Source organism: Hevea brasiliensis, chromosome 9, assembly GCF_030052815.1.
Source record: "Hevea brasiliensis isolate MT/VB/25A 57/8 chromosome 9, ASM3005281v1, whole genome shotgun sequence".
Taxonomy (NCBI): Eukaryota; Viridiplantae; Streptophyta; class Magnoliopsida; order Malpighiales; family Euphorbiaceae; genus Hevea; species Hevea brasiliensis.
Genome location: NC_079501.1, coordinates 17,949,364 through 17,964,212, shown reverse-complemented (window position 1 = coordinate 17,964,212; position 14,849 = coordinate 17,949,364). Strand labels below are relative to the sequence as shown.

The window sequence follows — 14,849 nt, the reverse complement described above, 5'->3', positions numbered from 1 at the left end:
TTTTTGCTTCAAAAAATGCACTTTAATAGTTTTATTTTTTTTTTGTAGTACAAACTTAAAGGGTTGGAAATTTTTATTTTTTTTTCTTTATAAATTTATAATATAACAAAAAAATTTTACAAAGTGTTTAATAAAACTCATGATTTATCTATTTTGTTTCCATGTATCCAAGTATCTATCAATCTCTCTCTCCTCCCATGGTAGAGCTCAAATTTTTTCTCCCTTTTTATTTCAATTTTTTTTTAATTTTAAATTTTATATAAAAAAGAAGAATCATCCTAATTTGAATATTGGTTTAAAGCTCAATTACATTGCAAAAAATTAATTTATTATATTTTTAATTTTTTATTTAATTTAATTTAAAAAAATTAATTTAGACTAAAAATCAAGAAAATTAAAAAATTGAGCACTTAATTTTTTTTTAGCTTAAATAAAAAAATTAAGAAACTTAGTTCCAAAATTAAGAAATTACACTTCTTAATTTTTTATTTAAATCAAGAAATTAAGAAATTTAGTCCATAAATTTTAATTTTTGAGTTAAATTAAATTTAAATTGAAACTTTTGAATTAATTTAGATAAAAAAATTAAAAAATAAATTAAATTGAACTTTCCAATAAGTATAAGGGCTAAATTGATTGGGAAAGATAGAAGTATCATGACGTAGTCGATGTTCCACAACTCTCTCCCACAACTTCATAGTATGGCTCATGAGTTTAATTCTCCTATAGTTTGAGCAACTATGTATGTCTCCCTTATTTTTAAAAATAGGTACTAAAATACTCCTCCTCCATTCATCCGGCATTTTCTTTGAGTTTAGAATCTTATTAAATAATTTAGTTAACCATGCCACTCCCATATCTCCCAAACACTTTCACACTTCAATTGGTATTCCATTGAGTCCACAGGTTTTATTCACTTTCATTCTCTTAAGTACTTCCTTTACTTCTAAAGATCTAATCCTTCTAGAATAATTCACATTATTTTCTATTACTGTGTGGTCTATATTCACGCTATTACTATTTTGACTTGTTGTGAAAATCACACCCACACAAAATAAAGAACACAAAATTTAACGTGGTTTAGCGTAAACCTACTCCACCAATAAATTCACAATCAAGGAAAAATAATTACAACCACTGATTATTTGTCTCACTTTTAAAATCACTCAAATAAAACTCACAGAATTCAACACACCTCTCCACTTTATGGGCTCTCTACAATACATTCCATATAATGGCCAACCAACTATTCATATATATAGGCCACTAAAATCTAGTCTTTTTAGAACTCTAATTATTAAACTTCATAATTTAAATTTTACTAAATTTCCTAAACTAATTATACTTGCTAAATTAATTATACTTCCTAATTTCAATTGGACTTAGACTCTAACAATCTCCACCTCCAAGTCAAATGGAATTAGTCTTCACAATTTCTGCAAAAATCAATTTTCTCTTGGGTACTTCCTTGCACTCTTGATTGTTGATGTTGCCTCTTGCTTCCACTTACATTCTTTCAATTAATGTTCTTCCTTCCAATTTGTAGAGATTCTTTATACCAATCTTCTCACCCTTCATGATCACAAGAGCACCTCGGCTAACTCTCATGACTCCACCATGAATCGAACACCCATAACCCAAAGAATCTAATTTACCCAAGGAAATTAAGTTCCTTTCAAATTTAGGAACATATCTCACTTCATCGAACACTTTTACTTGATCACCATGCAGCTTGATTTTCACTCTTCCAATACCTTCAACTTCTATCTTGTTCCCATTAGCTAACTTCACTTTTTCTCCCTTCTTTTTTTCAATCACATCAAACCACTCATTCTTTGAGCAAATATGGAATGGGCAAGTAGAATCCATTAACCACTCATCTTGTAATGGATCTTTTGCCTTTTCCTTATCATCATCCACATTCAAACATTCACTATCAATATCATCATCCATTGCAATTGCAGCAGTTCCTTCTTTTTCTTTTCCGCGACTCCTTTTGAATTGTTTAAATTCTACAAGATCTTCCTTCATCTTCATACAATGGTATTGAATGTGGCCCTTCTCATGACAATAGTAGCATTCTCTATCTTCATGGTCTACTCGTGGTCTTGAACTCGATCTACTATTCCTTCTCCAAATATTATATATATTGAATAAAAAATATAACTAAATGAAAAATGGAAATTCGAACATGCATTAGATTTTTTCTTTTATAATACTTTATTATTATATATTACTATAATGTTTTAAAAAAAAATTAAAAAGTGGGAATTTAAATCCATATATAACAGGTAAATAATATATTTTTAATCACTGAATTAAATAAGACTAGATGATTATCATATTGTTAGCATTTGAGCAATGAATATTTCAATGACAATGATTTTTATCATGTAAAAAATATTACGTAAGCATGCATGTAAAATTATAAAAATGTAGGATTGGCAAGGGAATGATATTCTCACCGGGAATGTGAAGGTGGAGAGGCCTTCGGTCCTCACGGAGGTATAGCTAGCATTAGGAACAGCTACATGAAGCATACACGTGAGCGATTGCCATTGGTTCAAACTTAGCGAATCTCCTACGAACATTATTCTTTTCCGTTTCACTTTTGATAAGAAATCTCTGCCGTTAAATCTATGTCAATGCCACCGCACAGCAAATTCAGACACAAATATGAATTAGCTCAACTTAATAAATAAAATAAAATAAATATTTTTCTCTATATGAAGACTAATGTTTAAGCATTTAAAATCAAGAGATTTTAAATTTAATTCTCACAATTTTAATAAAACTCATGATTTATCTATTTTGTTTCCATGTATCCAAGTATCTATCAATCTCTCTCTCCTCCCATGGTAGAGCTCAAATTTTTTCTCCCTTTTTATTTCAATTTTTTTTATTAATTTTAAATTTTATATAAAAAAGAAGAATCATCCTAATTTGAATATTGGTTTAAAGCTCAATTACACCTCTATATTTATTGAAAAAAATTAATTTAGTATATTTTTTATTTTTTTATTTAATTTAATTTAAAAAAATTAATTTAACCCAAAAATCAAGAAAATTAAAAAATTGAGCACTTAATTTTTTTAGCTTAAATAAAAAAATCAAGAAATTTAGTTTCAAAATTAAGAAATTGCACTACTTAATTTTTTATTTAAATCAAGAAATTAAGAAATTTAGTCTATAAATTTTAATTATTGAGTTAAATTAATTTTAAATTGAAACTTTTGAATTAATTTAGATAAAAAATTAAAAAATAAATTAAATTAAACTTTCCAATAAGTATAAGGGCTAAATTAACCATTTTGCCTTTGAATATTTAATCTTTTGCATACATCATGTAACGTATTTTTTTTTTATAATTAATCAAATAGTTTATAGCACACTTTAATTTTTCATGTACTTTTTAAATTAAAATATTACATTAATCAGCTAGTTATTTATCAAATTAAAATAATATGAATTTAGAGTTTTTTTTTTATAAAAAAATTGAAAATGTTGATTTTTATAAAATTTTTCAAAAGCATTGATGTGTGAAAGGAACAAATCAACAAATCATTTTGTCTTTGTAATTAAGTTGACAAGTTGCTCTTGCAATAAGTCCAAAGAGAATGGGAGAATACCAGCTGCATTTTGGACCCATCAAGATTCTGAGTTTGGTTAAATTTTGGACTCTTCATGTGCCATCACTAACAAGTAATCATACCCCAAAAGAATCCAATATATCTCTCATTTCATTTATCATAACAACAATAGGCTTCAAATTAGACACTCCAAGAACTTCTAAATTAAATAAATCTTATATATATGCTTTAATAATTGCAATTTTTTCTCTTAATATATATATATATATATATATATATATATATATATATATATATATATATACTTTAAATTACAAGATGCAATAAATGATTTTTTTAAAGAAATTTAGATGTATTTCATCTAATATAAACTATAAATTAATCTCATCAAATTAAATTAATGTTTTATTTTTATATTTATTTTTTAATTATATTTTATATATTTTTTAATATTTGTACTTTTAGGAATTTTATTTTTTATTTTTAATTTTATTTATTCTTTTATAGATTCAAATTTTTATGCTTTGTATAATAATTAATAATTTAATTTGTACATTTAATTTTAATTATTCTATTATTTAAATATAAATTAACATATTTAAAAAATATTTTATTTCTTCAATTAATTACTTCATATCTTCCTTTTATAACTTATTTTATTTATATCAAAATTATATTAACTAAAAAAATATATATTCTAAATTTATAACAAAGAAAAGAAAATAATATTAAAAATATATAACTTTTCAAAGGCCTGCGCTCTTGCTTGACTAACTGCCTTTTTTACCTCTTTCTTTGCTATCTTGTACTGTTCATATGCCTCATTATTATCACACTTAGGTAATTTCTTATACCATTTCCTCTTTGTCTTCACTGCCTTTTGTACTTCCTCATTCCACCACCATATATCTTTTAAGGGTGGTTCCTGTCCACTAGACTCTCCAAGTACTTTTCTAGCTACTTCTCTAATCTTTGATGCCATTTGTATCCACATAACATTGGCCTCCATATCCAGCTTTCATGCTTCGGACTCGAGAAGCTCATCTTTAAACTTCACTTGCTTTACTCCTTTAAACTCCCACCACTTTATTCGAGCTATACTATTTCTTCTAACCTTATTTGAATTGTTCATAAACTTGACATCTAAGACCACTAACCGATATTGACTTGTTAAAGCCTCTCCCGGAATGACCTTGCAATCCTTGCATAGAGCTCTATTTGTCTTTCTGATTAAGAAGAGGTCAAATTGGCTTCTATGTTACCCACTTTTGAAAGTCACTAAATGTGACTTTCTTTAAAGTAGGTATTTGCTAGTACTAGGTCATATGCCATAGCAAAATCCAGAATGCTTTTTCTCTCTTCATTTCGGCTACCAAATCCAAAACCTCCATGAACATTCTCATAACCTTGCCTATCACTTCCTACATGTCCATTCAAATCATTACCGATGAAAACAATCTCTTCATTCGGTATGCTTTGCATTAGATCATCCATATATTCACAAAACTTTTGTTTACTCTCACTATCTAGTCTTATTTGTAGGGCATAAGCACTAACTACATTTATTGTTTCTCCTTCTAGCACTAGCTTCACTAGTATAATTCTATCTCCTACTCTTTTCACAACTATTACAGCATCTTTTAACGTCCTGTCTATGATTATGCCTACTCTGTTCTTGTTTCTCTCCTTTCCGGTAAATCACAGTTTGTACTCTGAATTACCCACTTTCTTGCTTTTCTCTCCTACCCATTTAGTCTCCTGAATGTAAGCAATATTCACCTTTCTCCTTTCTAAGGTATCCACGAGCTCCATTAGTTTTCCTGTAAGTGATCCAATATTCCAAGTACCAACCCTGATTCTCCTCCTATCATGTTCTTTCCTAATTGATCTCTTTCTATGATATCTTTTATTGTTCTCTATGCCTATCTTGTGTTCTATTCCACTATTTGTTCTACTATCTGTCCTATGGATTAACTTCTTTACCCACACTCATCCATGATATGGAAACCCTTGCTCATTTAACACCACACCAGGGCATCGCTTTTGGTGAATGCCCTACACCCTTGCATATTTCTCACTACACCAGGGCTCCGATGTAGCGTGTCATAAGTAGAAAACGCTCAACATTTATATCATTTAAATCCATATCATAAGGGTGTGACGAAATTTTTATGCTGATTGTCACCTACCATAACCCTCCTTCTTTATCCAAGCTTGGGACCGACTAAGTGTAAACTATTTAAGGCGGAGTTCATGGGGATAATTCCTCTATCCTTCGGAAATGCAACTTCCCTTCAGAGATTCTATGCCTACGAAAATACTTTGTTTGGTAACATTCCTGCTGCTCTATGCCAGTTGATGAATCTTTTTATATTAGCCTTGTCTGACAATCATCTTTCTGGTAATTTCCCAACTTGCATTTTCAAAAGATATAATGAAAGAATTTTAAATAATTATTATTTTTATATGAGATAAGATTTTAATATTTTAAATTTAAAAATATTTAAATAAAAAATTAATATTTAATATAATAAGTTATATATATATATAATAGGTTATTTCACATGACAATTTTTTTAAACACTTTTAAGCACGACACATTTTTAAGGCTGAGATTATATATATATATACTATTCAGTTTAGTTTCATTTTATTATTTAAAAAAAATCAAATAGAATTGAAGAGATAGAATTTTAAAAACTGAATCAATTTATTAAAAAAAATTAATTAATTAAGGGCCATTGATGAAGACTGAAGTAAAATTGCATTGTGTCAACATATGACTAGTCATTATCCCATCTAAAACAAATTAATTAAAGGTTTTTTTTTAATTAAAATTTATAAAGAGAACTAGAATTTATAATTTATTATAATTAAATATAAAATTAATAATATATTAAGAGCCAGATTATAATAATAATTTAAATCTTGTTTGGATGATTTAATTTAAATTTCTTTTAGTACAATAGGTCAAAATTTTAAAAATTCTAATTTTTAAAATCAATTTGAGTAAAATGTGTTCATCTAACATGGCAAATCATCTGATTTATTTTATTATAAGTCAACAAAATTCACGTGACACATAATTAAATTAAAAAAATTAATTATAATTAAAAAAAATACTAATCCCTAACCCCTAATCTAACGTGGTATAATTATAATCTCTAGATTAGGGATTAGGGATTTTTCTTTTGCGTTTTACCATTTTTTTTTTTTTTTTAAAGGTGTGGCCAGAATTAAAAGTTTGGAGCTTGGAAATTCTTTAGCGTGTTTGCTGGGTTTTACTGCTCATGTCTTCTAAGTCCAGGTCGAAGCCTTCCTCGCGGAGAGAGAGCCACTGATAAAGGTGTGGGCCTTGGAGATAGTTTCATGTCTTTTGAGTCTTTTCCGCGTAAGTGAGGAATGGCCAAGAGTGATTGTGATAGGCACTAATTAAGATAGAAAACATTAAGGCTGTATTCAATTTTCTAAGAAAATTTTTATTTTTATTTTTCATAAAAAAATATGAAAAATATATTTATTTATATAAATGATAGAAAATTATTTTATATTTAAAAAAAAAAAAAACTATTAATATCTTTCATAGTTAAAAAATAATTTAAATTATTGTAGAATATATTTAAATTTTTATTTTTATTTTTAAAATTTTAATATATGTTGTTTATTTAGTTTTTAATAATGTAATTATTTTTTTTTATTATTGTAAATAATTTTTTTAAAATAATTATTCAATGTTAATTATAAAAAGTATCATTTTTGTTGTAAAAAAATCATTATTTTCCTTTTAGAAAATAATTTGAAAATAAAATTTTTGTAATAAAGAAAAGCAATTGAAAGTTGTTTTCAATATTTTAATTAAATTTAAAAAATTAAAAAATTAATTTTTCAGTTTTTCATTTGTGAATATGAAACTGTTTTTTGATATTCTTAAAAAACTTTTTTCAGAAAACTATTCTACAAATGAACAAGTCTTGGGTGACCAAATGGTCCTCCACTTATAGATATGTGGACAATAAGAGGAAGATAATTAAAAAAAAAAAAAAGATAAAGAGGATTCACACTTTAGAAAAAAATTAAAAGAAGGAAAAATTTTCTTGTTATTTTCTCTATAATTAGGACAGAAATTTAAAAAAAAAATGTGAAGTAAAGTTGCCTTTCAAATGAAAAATCACAAAATTATCCTTTTCATTTAAGTTTTTCTTTAAGAATATATAAGATAAAATTGTAAATTTATCACAACTTTCTTTCCTTTTTTATTTTTAACTCATTTTAAATAAAAAATAACTTTATTTTTATTTCTTTTATTTTCCTTTAATCTCAATAAAAATAAATAAAATAATAAAAAATATTATTTATTTTTCTCTCTTTATTTTCTTTTCCTTTAAAAAGTTTTTCAAACTCTCTAACCTTTAACATTTTGTTGCATTTGAAGGAAATGAAAAGAAAGAGGAAAAAAAATTACTTCTTTAAATTATCTTATTTGAATATTAAATAAAAATAATAAGGGAGAGAAAAATAACAGAAATGAGGTGAAATTTTATTTCTCAATCTTTATAATCAACTCAAAATATTTTTCTTCAAAACTGTGAGAAAATGAAGAGAAATGAGTGTTATTTATAAGGGTGTATAATTTTGATTTAATATGGTTTCAGTTCCAAACTTCAATTTTTTCATTTTTTTAGAATCAAAACTTAACCATTAATATTAAAATAAAAAATTAACAAATTAGTATAAAAATAAATATTTATTTTAAAAAATTAATAAATAAAATCAAACTTACAATCCTCACATAAAAAAATAGAAGTTAGCACTAAACATTAATAATGAGTCATACAATATTTGCATCACAAATACAAAATAATACCAAATCAGTGAGCATAGCATAAAGTCAAGTTTTATTGTCACATTTTTTACTCTAAAAAACTTTAATCAACTTTCAAATTCTAAGCATTATTTCAATACGATGACACCTTTAATTTCATATAATTAATTTCATTACCTTAAAAAGAAAGTGAGTTGAAAGAAAAAATATTATTAAAATACCAATAAAAATAATAACACAAACATATAAATAACAATACTAATATCAAAAAAATATATTTTAAATATAATCCTTAATATATATTTTACATATAATCCTCAATAGGTATATTATATTATTTTCACATATTTCTTGATTATATAATATTTAACTAGAAGATACATATATAATTAAGTTTTAGAAAATATATTATATGACTAAAAGGGAATTTAACCATAAAATTAATGATTATAAGGTGATTTAATATATTGATAAATAAAAGTAACAAAATTTAATATTAGATTATATATATAATTTTACTGAACTTATATAATATATCTAAAAAATCATAAAAAAATATATATGTATAAAATTAGATTTTCAATTTGGTTTGATTCTTGAAAAAGAAAAAAAAAATCAGAATTGAATCAAAATAATAAAATAAATTTACTCGATATGGTTCGATTTCTATAATAACGATTCTTTTTTGATACCACATCCCTAGTTATTTATATTAAAATACTTAAATGTTCTTTTATAATATAGTAGACGACATAAAAAAATAAAGTATAATATTATTTTAAGAGAGAAACTATATTATCATGTATTTTAATAATATATCAAAACAACAAAATGTAAAATTTTTTTTTTCTCTTCAATTCTTTTATTTAATTTCTTCATTTCTCATGTAGCATTAAGTATCTAAGGGGTAAATGTCTGGGGTTTATGGAGATTCTTTCGTGCATTTGCTGGGTCTTTATGTTCACATCTGTGTTGTGTGACTTGACTTGAAATTAACAAGGTCTAATTTTAAGTTTCGTGATCAAATTGACTCACAAGATGGAAAATATCTGCCCCATTTAATTTAATTACACTTTTGAAATTCAGTTTTCTTCATTTTACATTTTCAATCGCCTGTTCATTTGAAATTATAAATATACCATTCATCCATCAATTCTATCCCTTCGCTAAATCAACATCCACGCTGAGCTTGATATGACTGACAACCAAACAATGAAAAGAAATTGTGGAAATTGAAGGACAGAAGAAAAAAAAAAGTCCAGAAAAATTTAAGGGTGAAATTTCAAAGAAATTGACGACTGGAAAATGAGATAAGTCTATTATTCTAATTTTATCAGTTTTTAGTTTTTTAATATAATAAATAATGGATTTAATAGCATAAAACTTAACATTATAAGATATTTGATATTAAAAATAATAATAATCAACGCCATTCACATACTATTAAATGTTGGTATCAATTCAATATTGTTAAATAGTTTTAATTATGGTACTTGCTGTTTATTCTTTTTGACAATAAGTTTTTATGTTTTAGAAGTAAAATAATTTGCTGTTAAAATCCTTTTTTTTTTAAATATTTATAGTGTTGATTTTAATTATAATCATCTTCTATACGTTAGCTTGTTTCATATATTTGGTAATTTTATCAGGAAAAAAAAATTAATATTTAATTTTTATATTTTAATAAAATTAATTATTTAGTCTTTTATTTTAAAAAATATATTTATTTAGTCTCTATATTTTATTTCTGTTAAATTATTTATCCATCCGTCAAAGTTTATGCTAGTCAAAGGTTTAATGCCAGTAAAATTAATATTTAATTCATCTATTTTAATGAAATTAATTAGTTAGTTCATATATTTTGAAAAACATATTAGTTGATATCTGTGATTTTGTTCAGTTAATTTTTTAATTTCTCATATTATTTTTTTTACCCAAATTGCAATCATATCTTTTTTTATTTCTTTCTTATCTTTCATTATTTCTCTCCCCATTTTCCTTCCTCTTTACCCTTTTCCCCCTCATTCTCTCTCTACTTTTCATCTTTTGATAAAAATTGGTACTTTCTACACATATAAAAAAATTAATCAATTCTCCTAAATTTTCAAGTAATTAAGGTGATAATCTAGAAAAATCATTTTCAAATAAAGAAAATATAAAAATGATGCAAAGAGAATTAAATGAAAATAATTTAAACAGTTTAAAAAAAAGTAATTGCAAATTCAGTCTTTCTACAACAAAATTTTCATCTATTAACTAATAAGTTTCACTAGATTAGAGACACTAAATAGTAGTCTTTTTTAAAATACAATGATCAATTAATTAGTTTTATTAAAATAGAGAGATTAAATAGTATTTTAATATGCATTCACTAACAAAAAATTTAATGAAAAAATTAAATAATTTGACAAAAGTAAAATATAGAGACTAAATAGTATATTTTTTTAGAAATACATAGATCAAATAATTAATTTTGTTGAAAATATAAGACAAAATAATATTTTCCCTATACCATATGCTCACATTTTTTTTTTAATTTTACTCGCACTACAAAAAATAGACGCATTGCTTTAGCATTTATTTAAAAAAAATGACATTTAACTGTTACCAAATATATTAATCAAACTACTAAACAAACGTTAAACTAGTATTATATTTTCTTCGAGTTTCAAAAAATTATTATCGTCACATGTATGCTTAATTTGAGATCATTGGACATGTTCACATGGTGCATTAAATTCTATAAATAATGGTTATTTGCATCACTGGAGACCAATCCGCACATACAATCCAAATTAAACCCAGTAAAAATTATGCTTTCTCACACGTATCCAATGGTGCCCTCGCTATCCTTTTCCGTACATATTATTGTTCTTGTTCTTGCTTGCAACATCTTGGCTGCCTCTGGCAATAATGAGACAGACCTGCTTGCCTTGCTCAAATTCAAGGCCAACATTAATGGCGACCCGCTAGGAGTTGTCCATTCATGGAATTCTACCCTGAACTTCTGCCATTGGCATGGTGTTACGTGTGGCCGTAGACACCAGAGGGTGACTGTGCTAGACTTGCAGTCCCTCAAGCTCTCTGGCTCCATATCACCACATGTTGGCAATTTGAGCTTTCTACGGGAATTAAACCTCCAAAACAATAGCTTCACCCAAGCTATCCCTCCCCAAATCGGTCGTTTACACCGTCTGCAGAATTTATTTCTGCAGAACAACTCGTTTAGCGGCGAAATCCCACCTAACATATCTGGTTGTTCTAACCTTGTTACATTCCAAGTTCAATATAACCAGCTGGAAGGATCAATTCCAATGGAGCTTGGCTTCTTGTCCAAGATTCAAATCATTGATCTGCTACAAAACAATCTGACAGGAACCATCCCTCCCTCTATGGGGAACTTGTCATCCCTTCAAGTAATCTTTGCCAGTGATAACAATTTGTTTGGGAGTCTTCCTCATTCTCTAGGCCAATTAATGAATCTTACTGAATTGGATCTATTTGAAAATGGGTTCTCAGGTACCATCCCACCATCCATCTTCAATCTTTCTTCGATTGTGCTTTTTGATGTAGCTTATAATCAGTTTGAAGGTAGCCTTCCCTCTGAGATAGGCAATACTTTTCCAAATATTAAATTTCTTTCCATCTCCTTCAATAACTTCACGGGTTCAATTCCTATTTCAATATCCAATGCTTCAAACATAGTCAGACTTCAGCTAGCTAGTAATAAGCTTACTGGGAAAGTGCCTTCCGTGGGAAACCTACACAAGCTCAAAGGGTTTTCTGTTTCAAAAAACTACCTGGGTAGTGGCGAAGATGATGACCTGAGTTTTCTCCCATCCTTGACAAACGCCACAGATTTAGAAAGATTAGGAATAGAGGAGAACAATTTTGGAGGGAGGTTACCTCAACAAATCTGCAACTTCTCAAGAAACCTCTCAGAAATATATTTCAATGACAATCAAATATATGGAAAAATCCCCAGTGGAATTGAGAACCTCATCAGCTTGAAAATTTTCCAATTAAATGGTAACAAACTTTCAGGCAATATTCCTTCTAATATCGGAAAGCTTCGAAACCTCAGGATATTGTATCTTTTTACCAACAATTTCTCAGGCTACATTCCATCATCTTTAGGAAACCTGACCGAGTTGCTTCAATTCAGCTTGAGAGAAAATAATCTTCATGGCAATATCCCTTCCAGCCTAGGGAAATGCCAAAAACTGCTAGCTTTCGAACTTTCTTTCAACAATCTTAGTGGTACCATACCCCCACAACTTATGAGTCTCTCCTCTTTATCTATACTTGCTGATTTGTCTTATAACCATTTGAATGGTGATCTTCCCATAGAAGTTGGAAAGTTGGGTAGCTTGGGGGTTTTGGATGTTTCTAATAATATGTTGTCGGGTAAGATTCCTGAAAGTCTTGGAAGTTGCAATAGTTTAGAAGTGTTGCACATGGATGGAAACTTTTTCCAAGGGCCCATTCCTTCATCCTTTGAATCATTGAGGGGTCTTCGAGTATTAGATCTTTCCCGTAACAATTTGTCTGGCAAAATTGCAGAGTTTCTGCAAGATTTTAAGTTATTGGCAAAGTTAAATCTATCATACAATGATTTTGAAGGTGAAGTGCCACTAAACGGAGTTTTCAAGAATGCAAGGGCAACATGGATCAAGGGAAATAATAAACTTTGTGGTGGGATTCCTGAATTTCAGCTGCCTATATGCACTTTTGATCATAAGCCGAAGAAGAGAATGAAGACAATAGTGATTTCCATAATCTCTCCACTTCTTGGAGTAACACTTGTATTTGCATGTTTCATTCTTTATCGATCAAGAAAGAAAAGAAGAGACAATAATAGATCAAGCTCTTATGAGAATACACTTTTGAAGGTGTCTTATCATAGTCTCCTAAGAGCAACAAATGAATTCTCTTCAGCAAATTTAATTGGTGCAGGTAGCTATGGCTCTGTGTATAAAGGAATGCATGATGAAGAGGGAAGAGCTATTCCTATTGCTGTCAAGGTATTTAACCTTCAGCGTCGAGGTGCTTCTAGGAGTTTCATGGCTGAATGTGAAGCATTGAGGAACATCAGACATCGAAATCTTGTCAAGGTATTAACAGCATGCTCAAGCATTGACCATCATGGCAATGATTTCAAGGCTTTGGTTTATGAATTCATGACCAATGGAAGTTTGGAGGAATGGTTGCATCCTACTCCCACGCCAGATGAAGAAGCAAAAACTTTGAATCTTGTTCAGAGAATAAACATTGCAATTGATATTGCCTCTGCAATACAGTATCTCCATCTTCACTGTGAAACACCAATAATTCATTGTGATCTCAAGCCAAGTAACATTCTCCTTGATGATGAAATGATTGGGCTTGTCAGTGATTTTGGGTTAGCAAAGTTCTTTTCTGAGGAAACCCTTCAAAACAAGTCAAGTTCTTTCGGTGTAAGAGGAACAATCGGTTATACTCCTCCAGGTAAATATACTTTCTTTATATTTTATTTATTTCTTATTCTCTTTTTTATTGTTAATTTTATAAAAATATGATTGATAGCTTATCTTTATTAATATCTACAATTTCACTTCTTTTTTACTAATAATACAAAAAAGTTATATATTTAATAAATTTTTGTGCATTTCTATGCATAGAGTATGGAGCGGGATGCGAAATATCAACTTACGGTGATGTATATGGTTATGGCATAATTTTATTGGAAATGTTCACAGCGAAGAGACCTACTGATAGCATATTTATGGAAGGTTTGAACCTTCATAATTTTGTCAAAATAGCTTTACCTGAAAGAGTCGTAGATATTGTAGATCCAATTCTTCTTGAAGGAAGATCCATGACCCTGGGCAACTCAATTTCAAACCATAATCACAATTTTAGTAGCATTCAGAATAACATAATTTTTTAGTGCTTGATTTCAATATTTGAAATTGGAATATCTTGTTCTGTTGAGTTACCAAGAGAACGAATGAATATCAATGATGTTGTTGCTCAACTTAGTTAAGCAAAAAAGAAACTTCTTAAAGCTCGAGTGCATTAAGAGAAAGGGAATACATTTGACGAAGCAGGTAATCATTTTGTCATCTATCTTCAAATCTAAGTATATATGAAGTCACACACAAATATGTATATTGCTTGCCATTTTTTTCTCTATGTTAAAAATTTAAAATGTTATGATAATTTTTATAAAGTCTTAATATCAACTTAAAATCAAAGATTTAGAACTCTAATTAATTATTCTTAATTCTTTTATTCGAAGGTGCACAAGATGACTCAAGTGGAAAGCATGCAGTACTCCTAATTGACAGAAACTAGCACAAGCATTTATGTTAATAAATAGTGAAGATGATAGTGCGACGGCAAATTGTATTTCTTATTAAGCTTTTGATTGTGTTGTTGTTTCATCTTATGGATAA

The 14,849-nt window shown here is 27.7% G+C and overlaps 1 protein-coding gene across 1 annotated transcript; it reads left to right on the top strand.

Annotated features, from left to right (window-relative positions):
• Positions 1-11,209: 11,209 nt before the first annotated feature.
• LOC131182822 (probable LRR receptor-like serine/threonine-protein kinase At3g47570) lies at positions 11,210-14,748 on the top strand. The gene is made up of 3 exons (XM_058152148.1): positions 11,210-13,899; positions 14,073-14,183; positions 14,693-14,748. Exons 1-3 carry the CDS (start codon positions 11,226-11,228, stop codon positions 14,746-14,748), a joined length of 2,841 nt encoding a protein of 946 aa, XP_058008131.1. The 5' UTR covers positions 11,210-11,225.
• Positions 14,749-14,849: the final 101 nt, after the last annotated feature.

What these genes read in the sequence shown, in the direction of transcription:
- LOC131182822 (XM_058152148.1), top strand. Translation starts at nt 11,226, where the DNA reads ATGCTTTCTCACACGTATCCAATGGTGCCCTCGCTATCCTTTTCCGTA. An exon ending in AATCGGTTATACTCCTCCAG is followed by an intron (nt 13,900 to 14,072) that starts GTAAATATACTT and finishes TTCTATGCATAG; the next exon opens with AGTATGGAGCGGGATGCGAA. An exon ending in TGATAGCATATTTATGGAAG is followed by an intron (nt 14,184 to 14,692) that starts GTTTGAACCTTC and finishes TTTTATTCGAAG; the next exon opens with GTGCACAAGATGACTCAAGT.